Raw genomic sequence first — 24777 nt, forward strand, 5'->3', positions numbered from 1 at the left:
TGTGAAAATTGTTTTTAGTTTCATGCAATAAATATTTTGGAAACAAAGTGCCATTTTGGGACTCTTTAGATATTGAAGGTATCTCAGGAACTTTCATACATAGATGGCATTCTGTGGTATGGGGGTGAACCCAAGGCCTTGCTTATGGTAGTAGGCACATTATCTACCACTGAACTATAGCCTTAGTTGTTGTTGTCGTCCTTCCTTCCTTCCTTCCTTCCTTCCTTCCTTCCTTCCTTCCTTCCTTCCTTCCTTCCTTCTCTTTTTGAGGCTGATCTCACTACGCAGCCCTGGCTGTCCTGGTGCTCATTGTGAGACCAGCTGGCCCTGAACTTCTGCCTATGGAGTGCTGGAATTACAGGTATGCATTGCTGTGCCCAGCTTCCTATTGTTCTTTTAACTTATGTTTCATTTTTTTTTATTTTGAGACAAAGTCTCTAAATTGCTCATGATGGCCTTGAATTGTTATGCAGGTAAGACAGGACTTCAATTTTCAGTTCTCTTCCCTCACCCTTCAAGTCTTTGGGGTTATAGATCTGTGGCACTGTGCCTGTCAAGACATAGCATCTTGGTCATGTTACTTTATTTTCAAAGTTGTTATGTTTCTATTAAAGTTATGTTTTCTTACACCCTAGAGAAAGTGAGTGTCCTAGAGCACACAGAATATGTTTAAATATGTATCTATATTTATAGCACACTATGTCTTGATCTTAGAATTATAAATTAATGTTGTTTTTGGTTGTGTGTGGGTGTTACCATGGACTTGCTTCCTTTAGACATGCATGTCACTAGTATAAACTTTTCCTGCCCTAAAATAAACATTTTATGAAACCTCTGCTCTTTTGATAGTGGAACTCTGCCTAGTCATTGTGTGAATAGCACATTTTTTTTATGGACTGAGCAGCTTATATTTAGGAGTATGTATGTATATACAAAAACATATGCATGCAATAACAATGAAAAAGGAGGCATTGAATTTGAAGGAGAGTTGGGGGAGGGCATATGAAAGAGTTTGATGGAAATAAGGGAAGGGGAGAAATGTTGTAATTAAATCACAATTTCAAAAGTAAATATTAACAAAAACTAGAATCAGGTTAAACACTAAAAAGTAAGACTTTGGGGTGATCATTGGGGCTGAGATTTCACTCCAAGCTTTGTCATCTCAGCAAACCTGGATAATCTCTCTCTGTAGCTTTCCTCCATATGAATTCAGAATAACTATTAATATATATTTTTTGTTGAGAGCCCTGCTGGAATTTTATCCATAAATTTTTTACATACACATTTATATTATTATACATATAAAAATAAACTACATACAGCAAGAAGAACCATGAAACAAAAAGGAATTATATTATTGTACATTCATAGTGTTTTGGCTATTTATATTTGGCAGCCTTGAAGAAAGTACCTTTTCTATCTTGGTGAGTCTAAAATTCTGAATGTAAATCAGTATCTATCATATCTCATCTCTATCAACTTGAACCATCTGTCTAGTTCTTAAAACATCTTAACTCATAAAGAACTAAGCTTAGTTGTAAAACTAAACTATCTGGTCTTCAACTACATCAGAGATTTGAGAAGGAATAAAATTAATTACCTGTGTATACAGGAGGTGCAGGTTAGCAGCTGCTGAAGCCCCTACAAAGGTATTATTCATCCCAAATCAGTTGGAAGAAACCGTAAGAGAAGGACGCTCCATTTCTCTTAATGGGGTTGGGTAGGGTTTTGGTTGCTTTCTTGGGCTATAAATTTTTATTTTCATTGTGAGTTGCTTATAAGTTACTATTGGTCATATTCAGAGAGAAAAGAGGTTGGACTCAGGGATATCTCTCTTTTTCTTTTTCTTTCTTAGGTTTGGAGATAGGTGTTGAAATGAAAGAAGAGGGAATAATAGAAATATATAGGGTTGATAGGACAAAAAGTAGATTATTGAGTCTACTTTTCAACTTTAGGCCTTAATTGTTACTCACAAGATTAATTTTAATTCATTGGTATGGAATTTTGTATATTGATGTAAAATAAGTTCAATTTTGTACATTTGGTATAGATTAGCACATTGTTAAAGGTAAAATTAGTCATGTGACTTCTATGAATAGGTAAGTATAGTTCCTGTGTAGGTGAGTATTCCCTCAAAGTTTGGGAGAGTACACATAATTGATGTATTTTACTTTTGTGGCAATTTGTTTTGAATATGCCATCATGTGTTTATTTTCCTTTTACCCTTCCCCCCCTTTTAATTTAAACTTTTATGTACAACACTGGGAATTGCACTCAAGGACTTGTACATTGAGTTACATCTCTGGCTGCTTTTTTCTCCTCCTTTTTTTCGGTTTGAGACAAGGTCTCACTTGATAGCTAAGGCAGATATTGAGCTTGTAAATCTCCTGCCTCAGCCTCCTGAGTGTCTTGAATTACTGTAGTGTGCCACCACAGCTGATCAAGGCTTTATTTATAATGAGGACCCTTCAGGATTTTAAAAAATTAATTTATTCATATTACATCTCAATTGTTATCCCATCCCTTGTATCCTCCCATTTCTCCCTCCCTTCCACTTTCCCCCCACTCTCCTCCCCTATGACTGTGACTGAAGGGGACCTCCTCCTCCTGTATATGCTTAAAGGGTAACAAGTCTCTTCTTGGTAGCCTGCTGTCCTTCCTCTGAGTGCCACCAGGCCTCCCCATGCAGGACACGTGGTCAAATATGGGGCACCAGAGTTTGTGTGAAAGTCCCCACTCTCCACTCAACTGTGGAGAACGTCCTGTCCATGGGCTAGATCTGAGTAGGGGTTCGAAGTTTACTGCACATATTCCCCTTCAGGATTTATGCTGTGAGATGATCTTTCTATTTAAAAACTTCATTAGTCGCCACATTACCATCTGATACCGTACTTTTCAGACTATAAGATGCATCTGACCATAAGACGCATCCAGTTTTTAGAGCAGTAAACCAAGAAAAACAGTAAAAAGAGCAATTGAATCATAAGGGACACCTTAATTCCCAGCCCCACTTTTGGGGTAAAAGTGCATCCATCCTATGGTCCGAAAAATACGGTAACTTATGTGACTTTTTCACTACAGATGTCACTGCAGGAACTCTGCCTTTCTAGCATTTTGATCATGTGATCTCTGCCTGGACATTTGAGCATTCAGTTATGGGCTCTAAGCTCTTGGACTCCAGTCACATAGTTGACACTGTCCTAGGTTGAGTACCCATTTGTAAAATGAAGGCTTGTGTAGGTTCTATATGAACCTTTTTTCCCCTAGCATTTTTTAAATTTTTAAAAAAAATTTTAATTTATTATAATTGATTCAGATTACATCCTGAATGTTAGGCCCTCGCTTCTGTCTTCCAGTTCTCACCTACCCTCCCTCTTCTGCCCTATTCCCCTCCCCTAGACTTCTGACAGAAGGGGACCTCCTCCACCATATGACCACAATCTTTCAGGTCTCGTCTGGATAGGGTAGCCTGTTCCCCTTCCTCTATGTGTCCTCAGGGCCTCCCCACCAAGGGGAAGTGATCAAATTGGGGGCACCAGAGTTCATGTTAGAGGCAGTCCCCACTCTCCCCCCACCAGGGAGAATGAGCTGTCCATTGGCTAGGTCTGAACAGAGGGTCTAGGTTTACTGTATTCATTGTCCTTGGTTGGTACAACAGTTTGTGCAGGGCCCTCTGGGTCCAGATTTGCTGGCCTTAATGATCTCCTTGTGGGGTTCCTGAAACTTCTGGGTCCTTCCATCCCCCACCCCCATTGTTCCGTAGCACTCTCAGTGCTCCACCTGAAGCCCATCAGCCAGTCCCAGCATCTGTCCTGATCTCTCTCTGGGTAGACTCTCTCAGAGGACATCAGTGTTGGGCTAACATCCACTTATAAGTGAATATATACCATGTGTGTCTTTCTGTGTCTGGGTTACCTCACTCAGGAGGATTAACTCCATCCATTTGCCTGTAGATTTCAAGATTTCCTTGTTTTTAATAACTTACTAATATTCCATTATGTAAATGTACTAGTTTCTTTATCCATTTTTTGATTGAGGGACATCTAGGTTGTTTCCAGATTCTGGCTATTATGAATAAGGCTGCTATGGAGTCCTTCTTAGACTTGGCTACTAGCAAGGATATCCACCTTCTTAAATTCCCTAGACTGCTACAGTGAATTCCATTTGTTTATCTCCATAGTCTTACAAACAAGCAAACAAACAAACTCTGGCTTTCCTCTACTCCCAGGTATCTGCTCTTTATCCTGAAACAGTGAAGGTAGGCCATGTGTCTCAGATTTCTAAATATTTCTAAAATACTGTCTTTTTACTTCTTCTTTAAGAATATGGAAATATTTTTATAGGATGGTAGGATGTGGCCCTTTCCAAACTCAAGAGAGTACCTGGGAATGCCTGAATACTGGCCAAATATTGTTACCTACACGTATAAGCCCACATGCTTCCCAATCTGACTAGATGACTGAATTAACTTGTAGTCAATTTTTTGGCCCTTCCTTTTTCAGAATTTGGTCTGCCTTCCCAAGGTGTGGAACATCTAATTTAAAAATTAGGAAAAGAGCTAAGTTTTTGTGTTCTACAAAGGAGTTTTCACACACTCCCAGCTTCGAGGATGGGGTGGAACAGAAGTGGGAAATTTTCCTGAGCAATTTACTGAGAATTTGAGTCTTGTTTATCTTTTCTCTAATACATAGAAGAGTGCTTTATATAGAGTGTTGCTTCTTTCTTCTGAGGGACTGTGGATTTATCACATCATGGTGGGGCCATGGGCCAGTTAGCTATCAGATGAGACAAGAAGCCAAAATTCTGGGAGGGTTTACCTTTTTCCAGTCCTGCAGGGAAAGCAAGCCAGTTTCTGAGAGCAACACCAGTTTCTTTTGTGGACAGCATCCCCAGTGGCCCCCTCATCTAGGAGCTGCTCAGAGAGCCAGCCTCCAGCGCTTGGACTCCTGGGTGATTTAAGCACAGTCAATTCCCAGCGCTGTTGTAACACACAGTGCACAAACTTACATCTCACACTGACGGTCCTGGGACCCATATAGAGAAAGTAAAAGTATTGTGTGATGTCAGAAACCTCCTCAAATAAAATGGTAGTGGGAAAGAAAGGGAATTTTATCTGGGTGATTAAGCATTACTTCAAAAAGAAAACTGTTTCCTGTTCATTAGACAACATTCTCTGTTTTGAGTCTATAGGGATCCTGGTGCTGTTTAGACTAATGTGAGCATTCTGGTGCGAATGGGAGTTTTGGCTCTTGTTACAAACAGATAAAGATCATTGAATGGCATATTCTGTTGTGCATTCATTTCTTAAGAGCTTAATGGTGCTCTACTGCTGAGAGACAACTGTGCTTGGCATCTTCAGAAGAAACTAAATTCCAGTCCCAAGTTCATAAAACTGAGGGTCAGATCCACCCAATGGGTTGAGTTGAATCCTGGCTTCTCAGGATTCCCAGCCTGTTCCGAGGTAGAACAACCTCAGGCAGTGTTGTGACATCTCTGTGTTCAGGGTAGATGCAAGTAGGCATGTTTGAAACACTGTGTCAGAATAGGAGACATAGTGGAAAAGAAGGTCAGGCTGCATGTAGGGCAAAAGACAAGGTGTCGAAAGCTCTGCACTTGTTAGCAGAGGAGCTTTAATTTATAAAGTAAGCCGAATTTAAAGGAAGTATTTTATATTATTTTTTAAGGCGTTATTCTTTTTTTCTCTTGTATTCTTCCCCCATACATTCCATCTCCACCACAATTTTCCCTCCCTCTACTCCTCCTGGTCCCTTCCCCCACCTCTCCTCTGCTTCAGAGCCTCTCCTTCTCTGTTTCCTGATGATGATGATGATGATGATGATGATGATGATGATGATAAACAAATAAAACAGGCCTCCCAGGGCTATCTACTGAACATGACCTATCAAATTATAGTAAGACTAGGCACAAATCTTCATATGAAGGCTGGACAAGGCAACCCAATAGGAGGAAAAGGATCCTAAGTGTAGGCAAAAGACTCAGAGGCACCTCCCAGGCCCACTGTTGAGAGCCCTACATGAACACCTAGCTATACAACCTTAAAGTATATGTCAAGGACCTAGCTCTCTCTGACCCCTACACAGATCTGCCTGCCTCTCCCTCCTAAGTGCTTGGATTAAAAGTGTGCACCACCACGCCTGGCCCTGTTTTTATTTATTTATTTATTTATTTATTTATTTATTTATTTATTTTAAGTATCAGTGTTCTGCTCAAAAGTTCATCTGTGTAGCATATGTGTGTCTGGTGCCCATGGAGGCAAGAATTGGTCATCAAATTCTTTAGAACTGGAGTTACAGGCAGTTGTGAGCTGCCATGTGGATGCTGGTAATTGAACTGAGGTCCAGTGGAAAACAACCTGTGTTCTTAACTGCTGATCCATATCTTCAGCTCCAATTATTAATTTTTCTTATTTCCATGAAATTCAAAATGGCTTTAATGCCCATATACTATTGCTGGTTTAGGGTACTAGGCTAGTGTTCAATGACTGACTACATATTAACTAACACTATGATTGTGATTGTGGCCTGCTATTTGTTTATACAGTTTTAATAATTTCATTATCATACATGCCCTGTGTTATATGGCTTTGAATTTCTTCAGCACACTTATTCAAAATGCTTGAGATCAGAAGCAACTCATATTTTAGAGCTTTTGATTATCTTATAGTATATTGACTTTACCAGTTAAATACTCCAAATCCACAATCCAAGGTGAAAGATATTGAGTGTCATATCAGTGTTCTTAAAGATGTGGACATGAGGCCATTGGAGATTTTTCATTTTCACATCAAGGATGCTCTGCTTTAATGAAATTGTTTAATCATAACTATTGAGAATTATATAATAAATAGTAATGATTGCAAATCGTTCTGCTTAGGGGAGACCTCACAGCACTTGTAATCTCTCAAGGACTCCCAACAAACCTCTTTTCATTAAATATATTTGTTTGCCTGGAATATGTTTCCATCTTGGTTTTTATTAACTTTTTATCTTTAAAAGCATGTGTGTTGTATGAGAACATTCAAAAGGTTAGAGCTTTGTAAGAGTATATTGTGAGGGAATTTAGGTGAAAGGACATTTTAAATATTGTTTCTTTTGTTCATAGAATTCTATAGTATTTTCCAGTTTATGTATGAATTCTCATGGGATATGTGTTTTGCTAAGTGAAGGGACAGCCAGTTACATCTGTTCTCTAATCCAGTTCTTAGGTTTGGTTGCATAGATAACTGTGTCTTGGCTCCACTAATAAGGTTCTGTTTTATTTCTCATGCCACAGGAGAAACATATAAGTAATGAAGAAGAGCACTTAAGGAGGATGGAAGAGGCCAGGCTGCAGCTCAAGGATCAGCTTCTTTGTTTGGAGACGGAACAGGAATCCATTCTTGGTGTAATAGGGAAGGAAATTGACGCAGCTTGTAAAACTTTCTCCAGCGACTCAATGGAGAAATTGAAAGTAATTATGAGTTCTCATTGTGCCTTAAAATTTCAGTTAGTTTTCTAATATATAATTAGAATGGGATTATAACATGTGATTACATGGCAGTCACATTTTTATTCCTGAAATTTTTATGAAGCAAAAATAACCTCTTGCATTGCTTCAGAGTTAGAAACCATATTTATCACTACACAGTTATGGTGAAAGTGTGACGTTGTGCTGTTGAGTTCCTTGTGCCTCACTCAGTAAAAGACAGCCCTTCGACAAACAGGCAGCAATATTGATCAAGGAAAACATCCTTTGAGTCCAGAAGCTTGGATTCCAAATTTTCCACCATGGTAGCCTGTTAGTTCCCATCTATTGAATTCTTTTTTTTTTTTTTTAAAGATTTATTTTATTATTATGTATACAGTGTTGTCTGCTTGTTTACCTGCAGGCCAGAAGAGGGCACCAGGTTACATTATAGATGGTTGTAAGCCACCATGTGGTTGCTGGGAATTGAACTCAGGACCTTTGGAAGAGTAGGTGGTGCTTTTAACCACTGAGCCATCTCTCCATCCCCCATCTATCAAATTCTTGATGAGACGTTTAGTGATAAGTATGGTGTATGCAGTGCTTCTTTAGCCCTTAAAAGCAACCCACCCCTTTAATACCCATGAAATATAGTGTACAAAAGAGAACGAGATCCGGAGGGGCTCGCTACTTGCTTCTGGATATCAGTGTGAATAAATCTGAAGTCGGACTTGAAACTTTGTGGACTGACTGAAGCCCGATCAAGTAACCAAGTTTTAGTCAGTATATTCTCCCTCATGTTTGGAAGGATTGATTATTTCTCAATTAATGGTTGTCACGAGATGACAAAACGTGTCCCATTGGTGTTTGAATTCTTTGAAGGTAGACCTTTCCAAGTGTAGACTCTAGCCCCGCTGTAGTCTGCTTGGCATGCCCCTAACACATTAGGTTGCGGCATCACTTTCAGCTCTGTTTATCTTACTTTATGGCATGTCTACACTCAAATAAGGTATTGAGCTTAACTGGTTTTATGTTGGAGCTCAGTTTTTCTTTATTCTTCCACTAGAGAATGGTTTTTTTTGAGTTCTCTTTCCCCTTTTATGATTTTCTTACGTTCTTCTCTTTTTCTCAGTGATATTTAAAAGAAAATGAAAACATAATTCTACTATCTCAGTTAAAGCTTCTTATATTCTACTTTAATATAAATACTTCAATTGGTAGAATGAACAGTTTGTAATTCCCTCTACCTTCTTTTGAGGCAGCGTCCCTGTGAGAAGGCTGTGAGACTAAGATGAACAGTGCTTGGACAAAGTGGAAAGCAGATCCTGGGGAGGCACGGGGCCTGCTGTACGCTGGCTTGTCTTTTTCCTACCTAATGCTATTTTCTTAAACATTAAAGCTTCTCTGAGTATGTGACTCTAATTTCATGTGGAGGTACATGAAAGCAATGCAGCATTTACTCGCTGCTTAAATATTTAATTTAGTCACATGTGAGCATTAAAATCAAAATGTGTGAATCTTGTTGTAAGATGTATCATAAGTCTTGTTACCTGAAACTGTAGGAAAACACCTGTTTTTCATGGACAAGAACATTCTTAAATATTATGTTTCTTTAAAGGGAACAAATTGTCCTTTTGGCATGATCTGAATGTAATTCTGTGTTTAGATATACATACATGTTCTATTTTGGTCTTATTTCATAGCATAGGTCTGTTACAATGTCCTTGTCACAGTTCCTGGATGTTTACTATTGAAGACACTTTACTGTGGAGTCATTGTTGGATATTGAGTATGCTTTCTGTGCCTGGCAGTGAAGAAACGCTGGTGTATTTGATTTACAGTTTGGCCTTATGTGGTAGCTTGTTCCCATGGCACTGATAGCCCAGAGCTATGCTTGTAACTGGTTAAGGATGTTCTTTTACACATGAAATCATTTGTAAATCTGTTGAGCAAATCATAAAACATGAACATTGATTATATTTTTTATATCAAAGTATTTATTATTACTCAAGGTAAAGGTTTAATTGATGTAGTAAAGATTTAATGAAGGAGACTAATGAAAAGGAAAGTATAATTGGTAACAAATGGGTGGTGACAGATATTTAGCAACACAGTACATCGTTGAAAGAGGAAGGAGAAATAAAGAATTTGGGGCAATTAGAGAAAGCCCGATTGAAAAGCTAGAGCACCTACGCCTTGAGTTAGAACTGGGCGTGCCGGTGCAGGCCTTTCATTTCAACACGGGAGCAATGACAGAAGCGAGGCCAGCCTCCTCTTGACAGGTCTACAAAGTTTCAGAGAAGCCAGTGCTCCACATCAGCTCCCTGTTTCAAAACACATGACAAATCGAAACAAGCAAAAAACAACGCTAGAGTTGGGCTTGACTTAAAGAAAAGAGTGGTTGAGAGAAAAGCCGGGTGTGATGTTACAATACTTTAGTGTCTGGAATGTTGTGACTATTTAATATGTATTAAGTGTAAGTTTTGGTGAATTAATTATTGTTTTTCTGACAGAGAAGTAATGTGCACATATATTAGAAGGTAGGGAAATATTGGAGACTAGGAATAGACATTTCTTTAGGGAAGAAGGGATAATTAAACAACAACACTGAGAAGTCCTGCAAAAATATCCTATGTAGCACAGAGTTTGAAGAACTAAGAATAATACAATTTGTGTTTACATTTATAGACACCTGCAGCTTTTGAGTGCAGTTGAGCTCAGTAATAAGGCAAAACCAGATGTTGAGAGATATTACAAGTGACTTGGTATAAAGGGAATCAGGGCAGTTAATATAGGCAACAGTTTAATATAGAATTTTGTGACTATTCTGAAATGTAAATCAATGTTTGCATAGATTCATTTTGATGAGTTGTTTGTTCTGCAATCTTTACTAAAACAAAATGGACCTTGAGGTTTAAGATGGATAAATGCGACAGAATTCAGTTTCTATGTAGATACATCTAAACCTTTGTCGATTATATTACATGGAACAGCACCAAGTAGCAATCAAAGGCGAAACAAACAGGCTTTAATCAAGGTTGCTCGCCAGGTGAAACCTCATGGACTCAACTCCAGAGACTAGTGATAGTGGCCCTTGACAGCTAGGCCATCATGTCTCTGTGTCTGAGCTGGCTGTTTATTGTTGCCAAGCAAATAAAGCATTGTAGGCACTAGTGACTGTGCTTTGAAGTTGGCTGTGTGCTTGATACAATCTGCCTCTTGTCACATCCTTACATTTAAGAACCAATTATTTGGATGCTGTGGTCAAAAATTTTATTTATGTATGTTTGTGCCAGAGAATAATCTAGTTTAAACATTTTTCTCTCTTTTTGTAGGTATTTACCTCTGGCCCTGAAGTACATTATGACCCACATCGTTGGTTAGCTGAAAGCAAGGTACTTTATCGTAGAATCCTAAAGTTTATGATATTTAAGAAAACACAATTGGTTTAGCCATATATATCCTGTCTGTCTGTCTATTGTCTGTCTGTCTGCCTGCCTGCCTATCTATCTATCTATCTATCTATCTATCTATCTATCTATCTATCTATCTATCTATGGTTTTCTTTTGAGGCTGAGTCTTACTGTGTATCCCTGCTGGTATGGTATTAGCTGTATAGAGGAGGCTGGCCTTGAACCCACAGAGATCTAGAGTGCATCACCACGCCTAGCTTAACTATGTATTCTGTTGTTTAACTGAGAATATAAAGATGTAAGACTTGGTTGCCAGAGAAGAGTTACTTGAGTATGTGGAAGAAACATCTAAATTTCTTTTTTTTTTTTACATGTAGTATTCACATTTATTATAGACAAAGAATTAGAAAGTAAAGGATGATAAAAAATATTGAATTATGAACCAGATTATAATAGAAACAAATTCTTTTGAATTTTATTTAGTTGGGATCTCTCTGGAAGTGCCTAAAGACCAGAATAGCCAGAACTCATGTTTATTTTAGACATATTTATTAAGTGCCTCTTGATTCTTCTGTGTAAACGTACAGCTTGCTGACTCTGCTTGTCTAAAGCACATCACTCCCTGGGTTATTGTTTATAGGCTGCGAAGGGTCTATTTTATGCCCATCAGATAAGTTCTCTGTCATGATTCATCGACAACACAGTGTTGAATTATCAAAAGTTAAAATTTAATACTTTTTTTCATTTTAAAAATTCTTTTTCTTAAAAAAATAATTTACTCAGATTACAACTCAGTTGTTATCCCATCACTTGTATCCTCCTGTTCCTCCCTCCCTCCCACTTAAACATTCTATATTATGGTACCTATTTAGTATCTGAAATTTTCCATCATATATCAGCAACCCCTCGACTTCTCTTCTGTTTCTTCCATCACTTTCCACTATGGGCTGTGTAACAACTACTTCTATATGTTAGATCAATTTACAAATTCATTGATTAAAATATACAAACTATTATTAGTCCTATGTACTTTCAGTTCTTTGCAGAATAATTTTCTTCAACTTTAATAAACACATACCTAAATCTTTAAGCTTCATAATAAAAGCCATCTTATATTAAAACGATGAGTTATACTTCCATTTTTCTAGTTTACTGTATAAAGAGACTGTTGGTTGGTTGGCCAGTTGATTGATTGCTGTGCTTTATGCTTTATATGTGCCACTGGACTATGCTTATTTGAAAACATGAGAAAACTGAAGCCTCACAGGAGGAAAGTAACATGCTCTTTGCCATGTAAAGAATGGATGAACATATTGCCTACCATCTGACGTAAAAATAATGTCTTACCACTGTGTGTGTTGTCATTCCGCCTATAATCCTTTGTGTCAGTCACCATGGCTCTCAAGTCGTCTCAGGGCTAATACTGAGGTATGGGCCTGATTCTAAAACATTCTTTGAAGTATGTTATGTTATTATAGCTGTTTGAAGGCATTGACAAAGGTCCACAGGTAACTTAAGAAGTAACTGATGATTGTGCTGGTAAGATGGTGGGATTTAATGTTACAAGTGTGTCATAACAAGCTACTCAGCACTTGAATTTGGTCTTTAAAAATTATGTGAAGGCTGGAGGTCCAGGTTAGCAGTTAAGAGTACTGATCGCTTTTCCAGAGGACCTGAGTTTTGTTGCTAGCACTTATAAGTCAGGTCAGAACCATCTGTAACTTCAGTTACACGGGCTCTAAAGCCCTTTTCTGGCTTCTCGGGCACCAGGAACACCAGAGATGCACAGAAAAATGCATAGGCCAAAGATTCATATACATATACAAAGCACACATGCACATAAAATTAAAGTAAAAACCACGTGGGAAGTGGTCCTGGGACAGGGAGTCCCTCTGAAGGTTAGCCATGCATAAGGCAGGAGAGTAAGAAAACCAAATAATGTGAAGGAACACAGAATTTACCTTACTGTATAAAGTTCTCCCTTTTTCAAAAACATCAATCCTGTGCATTCCAACCATTTTTTGGTAGAAATAGATGCAAATTTATGTTTTTGCCTCTTGCATAGGAAATGTGGAATGTACATGTTTTGGTATCTCAGAATTCCTTGGCTGGGAACTTCTGTCATGCATTAATTTAACATTTCTCTTTTCCTTTTCCCTAACTCTGCAGTTCTGACAACAAGAGCAATGTACTTAGAATTTTCTTTCAAGTTAAAATCTCTATCATTTCTCAACAGAAAGCTTTCACTGCAGTGGTGCAGTTAAATTATGAGAGGCAGAGATGACTCTTAATCATAGTTCCTTAATTTGGGAGCTGGTGAGCAGTTTTCCCTTATCATTTAATGGGATTGAACTTCTGATCAGAACAGCTTTAATGCTGCACAAGACAACTGTTCTGTCCACAGTGTAAAAGGGTGCGATAAAAAATACCATGCTGACCAACTGACTAGGGAGGAATTGAATCTATTTCCTAGAAAGATGGCCTAGGTTATTGATGGGCTACAATCCCGTAATGCCCGTGAACTATGACTAGACAGCTCTATAAGTATTGGAGATAAGATCTGAAATCAGGGGACAAAAACTATATGGAAAGTCGAATTGCTATTCAGCGAGTCCATGCCGGCATCTTACGGTATAGGACGGACCTCAGAGGACATTTGGTAATTGTTCTCATAAATCTACGAAATGAATTTCTTTTGTTAGTGTTAACTGTAGAAGAACTAGCAGTTTGGGCAGGTTTTTTTTTTTTTTAATCAGTGTCGCTTTGGGTAGCAGTGGCATGACATAAACATGAAGTCCAACTGAGTTAGTTCAGGTTTGCAGATAAACTAACTAGTGGAGCACCAGGATAAGACTTTATAGGAGGAGGGATGCCAAGCGAGTAGTTCCCATAGACTGAGGATGAGATTTTGTTGTAAATTCTAGCAGACCATGGCAGAGGTTTTGGCTTCCTTTGCTTAACAGAGAATAATATTATGTCCTAGATGCTATATTATATTACATTCTGAGGCACAAACATTAATAAGTCCTAGAGGAACCTGCTTTGTTAGAAAAGGTAGGTGACCATGCAGAAACTGTGAATATTACATGCAAGAGCTTTGCTGCATATATGCCGAGGCTTCCATGGAGGTCTGACGTCTCTGATGGATCCATGACACATGGGAGCACATGCATGCAGAGAGGACATGACAGTCGCACACAAATTCCAAGTGATTTCGTCAAAGTGGAATCTGAAACGGTGAAGTAGAAAAGGGCAGTGAGGATGCTCCAGGCAGAGATGGGGGATTCGGTTTATGGGGAAAGACATCTTATGCCATTTCAGGAACTCGGATCCACATTGGTATTTAGTGAGTAATGAGGAAGGAACTTGAAAGGGGAGTGGCATGCTCACGTTTGTATTGTGGAAGTGTCGTTCTAGTGATATGAGAGCTGGCTTAGAGGTGGTGGGATAGAAATCAGGGAGACCAGCCAGGGCGGAGGGCGAGGCATACTGATGGTTTGATCTAAGGAAAAATTTCACAGATTTACAGGCACAAAACGATGGGGACAGTATTTTGTGGTCACATTCAAACAGTGATTGTTGTCATGTCAGAAATGATGGAGGCTAAAGTTTTGGTGTTTTTAGGTGAAACTGGAAGAGTGCAAGAAAGAATTGTTACCTAAATAAGTGGGCAGGCAGAGTCCTGTATAGAAAACTAGCTAATAGTGGAATCCATATTTTGAGGTATCTTTTTAGATTAAAGTTCAAAGAGAGGCAAGGATATGGAGGTTTAAATGGAGGGAAATGGGGAATTGAACAAACATCGTTGATGAGACACTAGGGATGAAATCTCGAATCTAGAGTTGGCAGGCGCTACAGGATGGGGCCACATGGTAGTGCGAATGCCTGTCCACTGCAGACCTAAGTTCCAGTCATGCCAGTGACTAATGCAGAACCGATGTTATGCACCAGGCACACTCCTGAATTCTCCGTGGATTACCTTTCCGGGGTCTAGTGTCAATTGGCCCTTTAGTATGTTAAAGATGAATCCTGTGTAGAATGTTGCATCCTTCTTGGCTGTTGCCCCTTCCACTGACTCCTCGAGTCTGTAAGCCCCATGGTGGACTTTTTGTGCTTTGTTTCCTTGCTACACTTTTCACACTTGTCACGCTGTGAATCACTAGATGTGCAATAAATTTTTACCCCAGAAAATCACAGTATTGGGGATTTTGCATTTTTTTTCACTCAGCGTATTTCCACTGCTTCAGAAGTACAGAAGGACAAGTGGTGAACACATGGAATTTCAGTAACTGTCTTTCCTTGTTGGGATTACAGGCATGGGCTACTGTGTCCAGCCTTCATGACATAGTTTAATTCCCAAACGTTTCTTTATTAATTAAGAGCCACAAACTTCAAGATTGTATAAACAGGGAATGCACTTGTACAGTATTGGGAAATACAGTGTCCCTGTCTTTTGGTGTGGGATTGTTCTTAGAGCCACACTTCTTGTGTAAATAGTATTACCTGTGCCAGCATTGGAAAGGCCCTTGTTTGCCATGGTCCTGTTTGGGTGGCTTGAGAAACCCTAGAGTGATGGCTTCTGTTGCAGATCAGAGAACTGAGGCGGCTGTGGCTTTAAGTTTTACCTAAGATCAGAAGCTTCTGAGTTACCGAGAATGGTTTTGTACTTTGATTACTGAACTCTTTGTTTCCTGTGTCAGTTTTGTGGTCTACATCCAAACAAAGCTTTCCATTTTTGGATATTCCCTTTTTGTGTGGAAAATATTTGATCTGTATATTCTTGTTTAGGATATAAATAATTGTCTAATATTCTGTCCTCTAAATAAAAATATCATACTTGATGTTTTATTTTTTGGAAATATGCTTTAGCTTAATATATGGAAAATGTACAGTTTAGGGGAAATAATTTAAATCTTAAAAATACTGTTATTAAGGAGGTCTTTTTCTTTTTGATCATATTTAGAAGTAAAATGTGAAGAAGGAATTACTTATAAATTATAATCCTAATCTGAGTCTGGTGGTACTGGCCTCTAATCCCAGCAACTTAGGGAAACTGAGGAAGCAGGATCACCATGCTGTTCACCAGTGGACTTAGTGAGACTGTGTCTCAAAATAAAAGTAAGAAACGGTTGGTGATTGCCTTAGTGGTGGAGTACTTGCCTAGCATGTGTGAGGCCCTGGGGTTGATCCCTTCTACCACATAAACATGAAAAATTTACTTTTAAGTTGACTTGTATTTGAATTACATGGTCTGCTTCAGTTTATTTTGGTGACTTAGCATATTCTAAAAAATTGCCATCTTCCCTCCTGGTTCTTATACAAGCATTTTTTCTTCAAAATTGTTTTTAGAGTTTTGATGATGGAAGCATAGTAGTTAAAGCAGCAAAATTATGGGTCGCAGTGTGACTGCTGACTACATAAGCCATCATCTTTTATGTGAATTTTCTGTTTTTTTTCTAGTTTTGAGGTTTGAGTCATTACTTAGTGACTTTGCTGTATTATGTTACGTCTCAGTAGAGGGCTCTCGCAGAATAGAAAGATCCTTGTGATAGTTTTGCTGGCTGCTTATGAATATTCCCACCTAATTAGGAGCTGGAACTACAGAGATAAAAACTGCCTTATTTCCAAATTCCCTATATTGGTTTATTTAGCACTGCGTGTTGATGTTGTTAAATAAATGAGCCCATTATGCAATCTGTAAAACGCTCCTATGAGTGGTTAATAGAAACCTTTCTGCTGTATGATTAATAGCCTTGCCAGCTAATTATAATTTGCAGTGGTTAAAGTCCCGGCTTCCAAGCCACTTTTTCAAGATACTTAATGAAGATGCTGGGTATTTATCTAACAAACACGATTTCTTTAATTGATTATTGGTTGATTAAATTTCCATAAATTTTAATTTTATTTTGGATTATTAATACAGTCTATTTTATATTCACTTTATATGAAGACTCTAAGTATAACCGAATCTTAATTTTGTTTGATAGTAGAATAAAGCCTTTGCAGGAGTCGATTGAAGTCGGTGGCCACATTATAGTCGTCTCTTTGGCTTATCTTAGCAAAACTCCACACACTAACTGGTTGTTTAAACAACTGTCATTTGTTTTCTCACAGTTGAAGAGGAGAGTCTAAGATAAAGGTGGCACTTTGGCTATCTTCCTGGCTTGCGGAGGCTACCCTGCCTGGCCTGTGTCTTGCTCTGTCTTCTGTGTACATCACATGGGAAAGAATTTTGGCCTCTCCTCTTACAGGCACACCAGGTCTCAGGGTTAGGGTCCTACCCTTACAGAATGATTGTCATCACTTCCCTCAGGGTTGTGCAAATACAGTCATGTTTAGGCTTTTGCATGGCTTTTGAGAGGATGAAATTTAATCTGTAACAAGCCTGACTGATGGCTTGTTTAAAGAATGATTTTTTTTGTTGTTATGTTATTGTTTTTAACCATAGTTTAGTAGGACAAGACAGATTCCTTGTTTCTCTATCACCACCGCTTATCAAGGCCAGTGACCGTACAGTCAAGAGAACGGAGGTCAGACACTTAGATGGGATTGAGCTGAGCGGAGCCAGGGAAGGATCGCTTGGGCTGAGAGTCTGTATTGGCAATTATATCACCGAGATGGAGGCTGGCAAGTGGTGGTCTCGAGAATTTTTGTTTGAAAAGTGTTTCATTTGCAGTGGTACTTACTGAGCATTGAAAATGACGAGGAGAAGCATTGTTACAATGTGGACATAGTTTTCCCCTTAGGAGGTTAGTTGACCAGATAAAGCCAGGGTCTTGTTCTTATGTACTTGGGAGCTATGGTACATGAGAAGAGCACTGGGCCTGATCACATTAAAACTGGTATACCATGGGAGGGAAAGTACTATTTTAATTTTTTGTTATTCATGCACTGTTTTTAGAGTTGCTTTTAGAAAGGCCCATTGTATTTCAAATATTCATATGTAGTTCCAAATGATAAAATAAGGAAACAACAGCCTGAATGAATAGGGTATTTTAAGAAACATGGTCTTTTTCTTGCCCCTTACTGTATTTCCTCTCTGGTTCCTGTAGCTATTTGTTGCTTTCATCACATCTCATGCAAACCAATCAAATTAAACCTTGCATCATTTCACAGTGATTTGCTCCCAGAATAAGAGGTCTTTTTTTAATTTTTTATTTTGCTTTGTTTTGTTTTTATATGAAGTTGAAAAGCTGACTCCATTTTTCATTTTTCACAGTTCTCTTGTATAGCTGTGAACCCTGACCTTGTATCAGCCTGTATTCCTTTGTTATTTTTTTTAGTGCATCTTCTGGCCCTTTTAAGTGCCATTCTGTACATATACATTTCTCCTGTTTACAAAGTTATATCATTTTTTTTCTGTGTTAAAAGATGCTACAGTTATACCATAATGCTAATAAATCAATTAATATTCTGACATTTAAACTTTTTTATAATATTGAGTAATGCTGGATCTTGGGTCAAAACTTGGAAAACTAATATTTACTATATTTCCATTGGGGGTAGTTAAATAATTTAAATACTTCAGTTTCCAGATAATTTAAGTTTGAAATCTGACCATGAGAGTCTGCTTTTCATACCACTTCCCCAACTTCTAAGCACATTGGGTAATCCATGCTGCTTCTGAGTGAAGTAATTTGTTATTTGACCACTATTTGAAACAAAACAAAACAAAACAAAACAAAACAAAAAAACCCCAAACCCCGGGAGTCTGTAGCTTGGGAGTGCCATGCCATAGCTACTGACACTGTATAAAGTAGGTAGTTCCCCAGCCTCTCCTGGCACAGATTTTAGCACACCCCTGCTGTGCTTGTATTTTGTACTTCAAGTTGGTAGTGCGAAGCTGTTAGACTTTTGAATGGTCATCAGGGTCTGCTAGGATTACGAATTCTAAAAGAGACATGGAAGTTTTTTCTTCTAAAATGAGACTTTTTGTTGCTAATATGTAAGATGTGATGGCTTTCTTTTTAAGGACTTTGTGCATGAGCACTTTATCTGTATCGCTCCCACTTCTCCCTCTCCTCTCAAACTCCTCCTGTGCCGCACCTAATTTGTGGTCTGTGTTTTGATTAGTATCGTCATGTGTATATACACGCTTATATGTATATATGACCTACGGAGTCCAGTTAATGTTGCTCATGTGTACCTCTGGCTGGGTAACCACTTGAGATTCAACATTGTTTGTGGGAGCTCATCCCTGGAGGAAACCAGTTCTTCTCTCAGCAGCCATTGGCTACTTTTAGCTCTTTATGTATGTAAGGGACCATGTGGAATTTTTGCTGTCCACATCATCATCTCAGCTGGAGGTCCCAGGATGCTGGTCTTAGTCAGAACACCCTATTGTTGAGGTGTGATGGGTACATCCCCCTGTCATGGCTAGGAACATCTAGCAACCATGTCCTTGCCTCGGCAGGGGTTACACTGCAGATGTATCAATTAAGGCTGTTTACCCTACAGTCCCTTATTCTCCTCAGTTTGACCAGTGGTGGATCTCTGTAATAATTTCCTTTGGTTGTATATAAAGAAACTTCTTTGATGAGGGATGAGAGCTACACTTAGATGCAGTTATAAAGGTAAGTATGTGGAATAGAATTAAAAGTTATGTTGGATTAGACTAATGGTGAAGGTAAGTTTTCTTCTCAGGTCTCTGACTTCTCGAGCCATGGATAGTTGACTAGGTTTCCAGTACCAGGTACAAATACCCTCCTGCTGGGCAAGCCTTAAGTACAATGAAGCAACCTTTGGTTTTGCATCCTCAAGATAAAAGTGCCATTCTTGTACCATGAAGATATCTTGGCAATCCAGTTATTGTGGTCCATAAGCTTTTCAGCTGCGTAGGGCTACCCATTGCTCCTCTCCCTTGGCAGCTTGCATAGCACCTTCCAATACATTCAGAGTCTTTTCTTAGAGAAGAGTCTTCAAGGTCAGTTCCAGATTGACTCTTTCAAGTCCTATGTTCAAAGTATGTGGAATCTTCAGCAGTAGGCTCTTGCCTTCAAGTTCTGGAATGCAACTAAAGGTGATGGTAACAGACCATGTTGTTTTGGGAGACTGTTGCATTCCTCCAATCAACAGCTTGCAGGGAGGTTTGCCATGCCTGATACTGGCGTTTTGCATGGCTCTTGTGTGATGCATTATCACCAATATTACATAACTCCATTAAATGTGTGTGTGTGTGTGTGTGTGTGTGTGTGTGTGTGTGTGTGTGTGTGCGTGTACATACACAAACCCACCAATAGTATCATTTATCACTTAAACATCTTACTTTTCACTTAGTTACATGTGTGAGATTTTTCGAAGTGCATGATGATATACTAGTGCCAATGTGTTAGCACTGGCTCTTTCTATAGAAGATTTTAGGTAAAGATACAGCATCCTTAGAAAAAGTTTTAAAGATATAAATCCCTTACAACAACAACATTGCATGCTTAAACTACTTAAAATGCCAGGTACACAGCAGAAAGCGTTGGCTACTCAGACCACCATTTCCAGAAACTAGATCTAATCTTTCTTCTCTCCCACTACATCAAGCCAGAAATGGCCATATGCACAGAGAAGCTTTCAGATGCTTTGCTTGAAGCAGTAACAAGATTTTGTGAAGTTGAAATATAGGTACAATATATAGATTCAGGTTGTGGTTTTAACATAGAACACTGCAGTGACAGCGTAGGCATTGTCTGTTACTAAATTAATGACTTAGTGCTTGAGTTTGTTTCAACTGACGATAGCTAGAATTAATAGTTACATAGAATAACTTTTATCGCATAACACTTTAAATGCACTCTTAATTTAAATATTCTGGCACTGCAGAAATGAGTAGACTAAAACTGAGTCACGATCTCCCTTTTTTCTTACCTCTCATTAATAGAAACAATCACCATAATAGTAAGACACTCGCCTTTCTTGCCTTATTTTGGGTAGATGGAGTGAGCTACAGTTACTTTGTTCATGGTTTCTTCTTTTGACATTACAAGTGAATTAAATTAGTTTTTCTTCTCAGCAATCCTTGGCATTGAGAGCATCTATCTTGTAGTGTGACTTTTGGGCTCCATCACTAGTCTTCTTGGCTTTACTTCCTGTCTCTGAAAGATCACTTTCCTGCTTAATTTTGGGGTGTTTGTTCACTATGTCTTAAACTACGTATTGTCTCTTAGCCTCATGGGTGGTCATACCCATTTTGAGAACTTTAGCTGCCTCCATTGTTGAGCCACACACACATGTACACATGCACACGCACACAGTAGCTCAGTTGAGGTATGCGAAGTGTATTTAGTATGTTCATGGAGTTGTACAGCCATTGGCACAAGTTTAGGACACTTTTTTACCTAGAAAGAAAATCAGAACTTTTCACTGTAGCTTCCCAGCCTACCTTTCATCAGCTCCCATGCTGCTCAACTGCTAACCCCCTTGTTTCAAGTGCTTTGTTTAGTGTGCATGGGAAATAAATGGGATCATGCAAACATGTTCTTTTGTGCATTGTCTTTTCCATGTAGACGGATGTTGTTGTCACAGTTGCCCATTGGTTTCATGTTGTATTCTTCTTGCTTCTGTTGCCATATCATATTCAGTTGTTTGCATAGGCCTGTTTTATTTATCCACCTGTCATTTGATGGACTTTTTGGTTTCTCTTTGGAGATTGTTATAAATATGCTGCTTTGAGCATTCTGTATGACTTTATCATAGATTTCATTTACTTATTTTACTTAGAATTGCTGGGTTATATAGTAACTATGTCTAACTTTTGTACAACTGTGATAGTCTCCTAAAGAAGAAATGTGTATCGTGTACCTTTGCACCAGTAGTCTCTCGGTTCCAGCTTCTGCACGTATGTACTAACAGGTGTCTCTTCTCTTACCAAGCCTGATTTTTCACTTTTATCAAATATTTTACCTAGCTTGCTTTTGCCTATAGTAAAGACTTTTGAAAAATCAACTGGGTTAGTTGGGCAGCCTATCTTGGGAATTCTCAACACATTACAGAATCAGTATTTATTAAAGGCAAAAAAATATATTGTCTTTACAGTCTGCTTGAAATGATTGAATGTTGAAGGTGAGTAAGCTTAGAGTGTTTGAAAAAGAGTTGTGTGGGCTAACTTACCTTCTTACCTATGTGCCACTGCCAATGCTACTCTTCCTGCCTACAATCTTCTGGTCTACCTGATTTATAGGATGTATGGCCCTGTGTATTTTTAGTCGTTGTAACTATGGATATATTCATCCACCCCCATCTCTAAATTCAAGTAGTTCATTCTGAGGTGGTTTTTAAACTTTAAGTTGTTGTACTAGATTGTCTTCCTTGCCAAGCTAAGGGACTAGCACCTGTGTCACGGTCAGACATTTAACTATCCAAACTCTACTCTAGTGTTGTCTTTCTAAATGTAATGGAGTATACTTCGTATTTCATAAAAGATTTGACTTTCATAGCTTAATCCCTCCAATAACATTTAACTCCTGTAAACTTTAAAGCAAATTAAAGGTTTAAATTTTGCTGTGCGTTCTCTTCATGTGTTATGATTATTGTAATGTTACTATTTTGGTCTCATAGGCTGTTATCATCTGGACTTTTATATTGCATTTTAATAAGCATATATAAATGTCTTTTTTACTTTTAGACCAAATTGCAGTGGCTGTGTGAGGAACTGAAAGAGCGAGAGAGCAGAGAGAGGACCATGCGGCAGCAGCTGGCGCTCTGCAGACAGGAGCTCAGGGAGCTGACGGAGCACAAGGAATCTGAGCTCCTGTGTCTCTTTCAGCACATCGAGAGGCAGGAGCAGCTTCTGGAGGAGTTCCACCAGGAGAAGAGAGGTTGGTCCACCCTTCCCTCCTCCTCCTCACCGTGGGGTTTGGGAAAGGCCTGCTGCTACTTCTTCACTCAGGACTTTTCCCAGATTATTCCCCCCCCCCTGCCTTTCATCTTCTCATCTTTCTTCATTTCTGTGACTATCGGAGCAAACTGTTGAGTCCTGAGAAATTTCTTCTCATCTTTCTTCATTTCTGAGAAAAGTGGGACAAACTGTTGAATCCTGAGACATCTCTTTGGGCTTTTGATATATATATCTATGGAATGTGTGTAAGAATTGACTTGGTAAGACACTCTCTTCTCCCCTGATAAAAAGACTGAAGTAAAATATCTCTTCATTCAGAAAGCACTTGTTTGGTATTAGGGGATCTCTTCCTGGTGGTAAGAATATACCAATGTGTAAACAAAGGAGGAAGTCCTTTATTCAGCTTGTGTTATGCAAGTGAATACAATAAGTAGACGCATGCATAGTAGCCGGGCTAAGGAAGGCAGCGTGTGGAAGAATGATGGCAGAGCCGAGTGTTACACAAACGACATGCATATACTGTACATCATAGCAGGAAGTGACGCCTAAGACCCTGCGAGGTCAGCTTCTCTTGTCCTTAAGCTGCTGTCTTATGCCTTATTGATGGACCTTACTAAGAATCACAGGAACTTATTGTAGTGTCCCCTTAAGAAAACCTGAAACTTAGCATATGACAGTCCCTTGTATAGAACATTCCTGATAACAGTGACTTTATTTCCATTTTTATATGCATGGAAGGATTAAGTGCTAAAGGAGAAATCATGTCTTAATAATGCTGTTGCTGAGACTTGCACATCTAGGCTACATTCAGAGAACTCTTGTTCCAGGCCAGTTGAGTATTGTTAGTTGTAGCTACAAAAAATGTCATAGAATGTGTTTCTATTTCTTCTTACTCACTGTACAATAACACCTGCCTATGGAGATCAATGCTGTATGATCTCCTGTACCTTATTTGATACTCTCTAGTTAACACTAGATTACAACTCAGCTTTATTGTTAATAAATAGTATTTGACCTTGTAACCATTTCTTTGTATTAGGATTAATGTGCATCTAAAATCCAAAAAAGAAAACATTTGTACACATAGCTCTAAAAGGAAAACTACTACGAAGATATGAAGAAGGGAATTATCTCATAGCCTATGAGAGAGTAAGACCTCTGCAATAGAGGATAGTTTCTCAGTTTGTTTTTAGTCAATGTCTTTTAACCAGGAATCCTTGTGGCAGGCACTAGAGGAAATAAACACCGTCTACTTTCATTGTATGTATGTATGTATGTATGTATGTATGTATGTATGTATGTAAATATGTATATATGTATGTGTGTATGTATTTATGTTTAACTCAATGATTGAGAGTTTCATCTTAGCAGTAGTAGCTGCAGTTGGGACAAACATCTACACGGTCCTTGCCCAGATAACTTACTTTCTTGTCTCGGTGAATGTCCAAAATATACAGTTAAAAAATGTAATGGGTGGGTAATGAATCCCCTAGCACATGGAAACATGGAGGTTTCAGGAACGAAGTGGTTAGCAAATTTTTGTTTATTCCAAGGGCCCAAAACATGGTACAGTAAGTGTATCAAGTATTTCGAGTCAGAAATTGGACAAGTAAATGAATGAATAGGTACAGTGTCTATCTTTTTTTGGTATTTGGAAACAGTTCTCTGTCCATCTTAGAGTAGCAGTAGTCACAGGATTTATAATTTGTTTCTTTATGGCAGTGTTCTCTAAGAGATTATTGACTTGTTAGGGCACTATAATATTGATATAGCAATTCTGGCTCCATTTTGTTTTATGATTTGAGTTGCCTTCTTAGTGTAGAATGAAAAATTTCAAAATATGTAAATGCTAGAAACACAACAATATTTTAAAACTGTGTAGATGTTTAAAATGGTCTCAGTTCATAAAAGGCAAATAGACATAACTTTTAGACAGTTATGTTTGCTGAATTTATAAGCATAGAAAAACTTTAGTGTAACTAGAAGTATTGATTGGAAGAAGTCATGAACATAAAGGTTGATAAAATAATAATGGGTGGGATCAAGAGTAAATGAAGGGAAATGGATCTTGGAACA

At 38.5% G+C, this 24777-nt stretch overlaps 1 protein-coding gene across 4 annotated transcripts in view; it reads left to right on the forward strand.

The window, feature by feature from the left end:
• Positions 1-24777, forward strand: part of CEP128 (centrosomal protein 128) — a 361366-nt gene that overhangs the window by 139204 nt on the left and 197385 nt on the right. For all 4 annotated transcript variants that reach the window (XR_014780873.1, XM_084791446.1, XM_084791448.1 and 1 more), the window contains exons 18-20: positions 7294-7470; positions 10800-10859; positions 22489-22681. Coding sequence is in view for 3 of the 4 variants with exons in the window: in XM_084791446.1 (XP_084647572.1) it covers positions 7294-7470; positions 10800-10859; positions 22489-22681 (430 nt within the window). In the remaining variant the exon portion in view is untranslated. The remainder of the gene's footprint in view (positions 1-7293; positions 7471-10799; positions 10860-22488; positions 22682-24777) is intronic.

The sequence above is a fragment of the Acomys minous genome, assembly GCF_964271855.1.
Source record: "Acomys minous genome assembly, chromosome: 8".
Taxonomy (NCBI): Eukaryota; Metazoa; Chordata; class Mammalia; order Rodentia; family Muridae; genus Acomys; species Acomys minous.